A 4940-nucleotide genomic window follows, 5' to 3' on the forward strand; every position below is an offset into this window, starting at 1 on the left:
ACTGGAGTGCAGTGGCATGATCTTGGCTCACTGCAACCTCCACCTCCCAGGTTCAAGCAATTCTCCTACCTCAGCCTCTCGAGTAGCTGAAACTACAGATGCACAGCAGCACGGCCAGCTAATTTTTGTACATTCGTAGAGAAAACGGGGTTTCACCGTGTTGCCCAGGCTGGTCTCAAACCCCTGAGCTCAGGAAATCTACCCATCTGGGCCTTCCAAAGTACAAAGATTACAGGCGTGATTTTTGTATTTTTAGTAGAAACGAGGTTTCACCATGTTGGCCAGGCTGGCCTTGAACTCCTGACCGCAAGTGATCCAGCTGCCTCAGCCTTCCAAAGTGCTGGGATTACAGGCATAAACCACCACGCCCGGCTTTAATTCACTCTCAAGTCCACATCTGCATGTACTTGAAGTCTTGTAGCTTGATGAAGAATTAATTCATAAGTATGTTAAAGGATTTTTAGAGAGCTATTCATTCTAAAAATATGCAAATACCCATTAATGATACCGAAATTCTGTACAAGATTCAGGAATTTGAACACAAATGAGCTCGTGTTTTCCATAGTATTCTAACACAAGCAAGCAAACTAAATTGTTGCTTTACATGTGTATTTACCCTTAGATGTAAAGAGAGAAGGGATCTCGGTGTCCTTTGACTCTAGTGCCCAGTGCAAATAAGGCACTGAGCACTCAAGCTTAATTACTTGAAATTGGTCGAATTTGAAATCTCAGAAATAATGGAGTAAAGAAGAGGCAATCCAGCAAAAATTGGCAGCAGATATACTTGACTTCCAATTTATCTTACTTCATTACATTATACTTACCAAAGACAAGATGCAATTGAAGTGATCTACAAATACTGTCAAGCAATATCACTGATTGGTCAGCTACAATAATAAACCCATCACTTAAACTGCATGCCTGTATCTTTGGATCTAATGAGGCCTGTGGGAGAGAAAAGCATGATGAAAATTCAAACATTTTTATACGAGTTTAACAATACTTATCAATAGTATCATCAAATTCCCCAATACCCCACTTTAAAACTTGATAGGCTTTTTTTCTTTGCCCCTTGATCTACTTAATCATCGAGTTTTTCTTTGTATGGTATATCTTGAATCCATCCAGGATCCTAAGTAGAAAAACAGTTCAGGACGGGCAGGAAGGGCAAGGGATTCTCACGTTCAAGTCCTTGTTTCCTCAGGATTGACTTTATGATGCAGGAGCCAGGCATTAACATAATGAATTAATCAAGATTGCCATGAAGTCTTGGTGTCGTGGATATGCTAGGCAGGGGAATGGTGGTGAACTGTGAACTGGAGGGTCCATACCCCCACAGACACGAAAGAATAGAATCTGCTTCACATCAGCCAGTGGGAAGCCTGGTGGGTATGCAGCACTGGCATGGCCATACCTCCCCATTCATCAACAGAAGCTGGATCTTTATGTGACATGTTCTGACTTTTAAATATTGGCAGCTAAGTCAACATTTTTAAAAACACTAGACAAGCCAAATCAGAGCTTCCCACACATAGCTGTCTTGAAGCACTTGGACAGATTAGTGGTTGAGGAAGCTCAGTCCCTTACTAGCTGAGTGATCTTAGGCAAATGCATCAACTAACTCTCTGTAAAAGAGTAATAATAGGCCGGGCGCGGTGGCTCAAGCCTGTAATCCCAGCACTTTGGGAGGCCGAGACGGGCGGATCATGAGGTCAGGAGATAGAAACCATCCTGGCTAACACGGTGAAACCCCGTCTCTACTAAAAATACAAAAAACTAGCTGGGCGAGGTGGCGGGCGCCTGTAGTCCCAGCTACTGGGAGGCTGAGGCAGGAGAATGGCATGAACCCGGGAGGCGGAGCTTGCAGTGAGCTGAGATCTGGCCACTGCACTCCAGTCTGGGGGCAGAACGAGACTCTGTCTGAAAAAAAAAAAAAAAAGAGTAATAATAATAATAATACCAACAAGGTTCACCTGAATAAAGATGAAACGAATTCATGTAAAGGGCTTATAAGAGAGCCTTGCACATAGTATACGCTCAATAAATGTTAACTAGTCCTATTCTTCCCTGACAAAATGCAGCTATTCACCTCATTTTATGACTATTCCAAAAGTCATCTTCTCCAGGTGTAATCCTTGAAAATTCCCCAACATTCTGATCCCTGTTCTACCTTATTTTCTTCTTTATTTTGAGACAAGGTCTCCCTCTGTCGCTCGACCTGGAATGCAGTGATGCCATCATAACTCATTGCAGCCTTAAACGCCTGGGCTCATGGGATCTTCATGCCTCCTCCACCCAAACAGCTGGACTACACATGCACACCACCATACCTGGCTAATTTATTTATTTATTTATTGTTTTAGAGATGGGGTTTTCACCATGTAGGCAAGGCTGGTCTAGAACTCCTGGACTCAAATGATCCTTCCACTTCAACCACCCAAAGTGTCGGGAATACAAGTGTGAGGCACTGCACCCGGCCTCCTTCTTATCTTTTTACTTGCTTCTTCAACTAGTAAAAGGTTACACGAAGGCACTGCCAACAAGGAATGGCACTAAAATTAGCCAGGCGTGGTGGAGGTCACATGTAATCCCAGCTACTGGGGAGGTTAAGGCACGAGAATCACTTGAACCTGAGAGACAGAGGTTGCAGTGAGCCGAGATAACACCACTGCACTCCAGCCTGGGAAACAGAGCAAGGCTCCACCTCAAAAAAAAAGAACAGCACTATATCTTCTAGGGATCTATCCACACGGTTCTCTCTGCCTAAACTGTTCTCCTTCTTAAGGCCCAAAGCTAGTGTAGTTTATTTTTAATTTTTATTTTTTTTAGAGACGTTGTCTCCCTATGTTGCCCAGGCTGGCCTCGAACTCCTGGGCTCAAGCCATTCTCCTACCTCAGCCTCTGAGTAGCTGCGACTATAGGACATGCCACCACACCGGGCTTACACATAGTTTCTTAAGGAAATGCTCCTTAAACTGCTCAACCCAAAATGAGCTCTCCATCGATTGAATTCCTACTCATTTACTGTCTATACTGTTCATTTGGCATTTAGCATATACTGACTTGCACAGCTAAATTATCTTTTATTGTTTGGGTCCTGTGTGCCTAACTTTAAGGTAAGATCCTAAAAGGAATGAATAAGATGCCATCTTATGTCCAAGTGCCTAATACTGGGCTCAGAACATAGCAGATGTTCAAAACATGTTGATAAGTATATGCCCTGTGCTAATAATAGATAGAATTTTAGTTCCTAACAGAATCCAAGATTCTATACACAAACACTATTATTTTTCAACAGCAACTTTGAGGTCAAGAAAGGCCTGAGCCACTTCCATGTTTTAAGGCTCCTGATAATATTAAAAAATAAAGCCGGGCACGGCGATTCACGCCTGTAATCCCAGAATTTTGGGAGGCCGAGGTGGGTGGATCACAAGGTCAAGAGATCGAGACCATCCTGCCCAACATGGTGAAGCCTCATCTCTAGTAAAAATACAAAAATTAGCTGGGCGTGGTGGCTCGTGCCTGTATTCCCAGCTACTCAGGAGGCTGAGGCAGAAGAATCACTTGAACCCGGGAGGCGGAGGCTGCAATGAGCTGAGATCACACCACTTGTACTCCAGTCTAGCGACAGAGCAAGACTCCGTCTCAAAAAGAAAAAAAAAAAAAATTAGGCAGGCATAGTGGAAGGCACCTATAATCCCAGCTACTCCAGAAGCTGAGGCAGGAGAATCACTTGAACCCAAGAGTGGGAGGTTGTAATGAGTCAACATCACGTCACTGTACTCCAGCCTGGGCTACAGAGTGAGAACCTCTCTTAAAAAAAAAAACAAAAAAATACAAATGGCCGGGCGCAGTGGCTCACGCCTGTAATCCCAGCACTTTGGGAGGCTGAGGCGGGCAGATCACAAGGTCAGGAGATCGAGACCATCCTGGCTAACATGGTGAAACCCTGTCTCTACTAAAAATACAAAAATAAGCCAGGCGTGGTGGTAGGCACCTGTAATCCCAGCTACTCGGGAGGCTGAGGCAGGAGAATGGCGTGAACCCCGGGAGGCAGAGCTTGCAGTGAGCTGAGATCCGGCCACAGCACTCCAGCCCGGGCGACAGAGCGAGACTCCGTCTCAAAAAAAAAAAAAAAAAAAATTAGGCAGGCATAGTGGAAGGCACCTATAATCCCAGCTACTCCAGAAGCTGAGGCAGGAGAATCACTTGAACCCAAGAGTGGGAGGTTGTAATGAGTCAACATCACGTCACTGTACTCCAGCCTGGGCTACAGAGTGAGAACCTCTCTTAAAAAAAAAAACAAAAAAATACAAATGGCCGGGCGCAGTGGCTCACGCCTGTAATCCCAGCACTTTGGGAGGCTGAGGCGGGCAGATCACAAGGTCAGGAGATCGAGACCATCCTGGCTAACATGGTGAAACCCTGTCTCTACTAAAAATACAAAAATAAGCCAGGCGTGGTGGTAGGCACCTGTAGTCCCAGCTACTCGGGAGGCTGAGGCAGGAGAATGGCGTGAACCCCGGGAGGCAGAGCTTGCAGTTAGCCGAGATTGCACCACCACACTCCAACCTGGGCAACAGAGCAAGACTCCATCTCAAACAAACAAACAGAAATACTAAAAAATAGACGTCATTTCCTCATTATAGAAACTGCGCTTTCAGATGTCTTGAAGGATTCAAAAAATTTTTAAAAATTATGCTGTACTTTAAATTTTTGCCTCTAATAATTTAATGCCAAAAAATACAATGAGATTTGTACTACTCATAATTAATGTTTATCCTATATTAGTTATCTTATTGTTGGATTCATGGTATATTAAAAGCAGTAAAACCCAGGAGCAATGGCTCATGCCTTTATCCCAGCGCTTTCGGAGGCCAAGGCAGGCGGATCACTTGAGGCCAGGAGTTCGAGACTAGCCTGGGCAACCCCATCTCTAC

General features: G+C 44.5%; 1 protein-coding gene across 2 annotated transcripts in view; it reads right to left on the reverse strand.

Moving 5' to 3' along the window:
- Positions 1-4940, reverse strand: part of KNTC1 (kinetochore associated 1) — a 111812-nt gene that overhangs the window by 102407 nt on the left and 4465 nt on the right. For both annotated transcript variants that reach the window (XM_011948478.1, XM_011948479.1), the window contains one exon: positions 825-945. In XM_011948478.1, coding sequence (XP_011803868.1) covers positions 825-945 — 121 coding nt within the window. The remainder of the gene's footprint in view (positions 1-824; positions 946-4940) is intronic.

This window comes from Colobus angolensis, unplaced genomic scaffold (assembly GCF_000951035.1).
Source record: "Colobus angolensis palliatus isolate OR3802 unplaced genomic scaffold, Cang.pa_1.0 Scaffold28, whole genome shotgun sequence".
NCBI lineage: Eukaryota > Metazoa > Chordata > Mammalia > Primates > Cercopithecidae > Colobus > Colobus angolensis.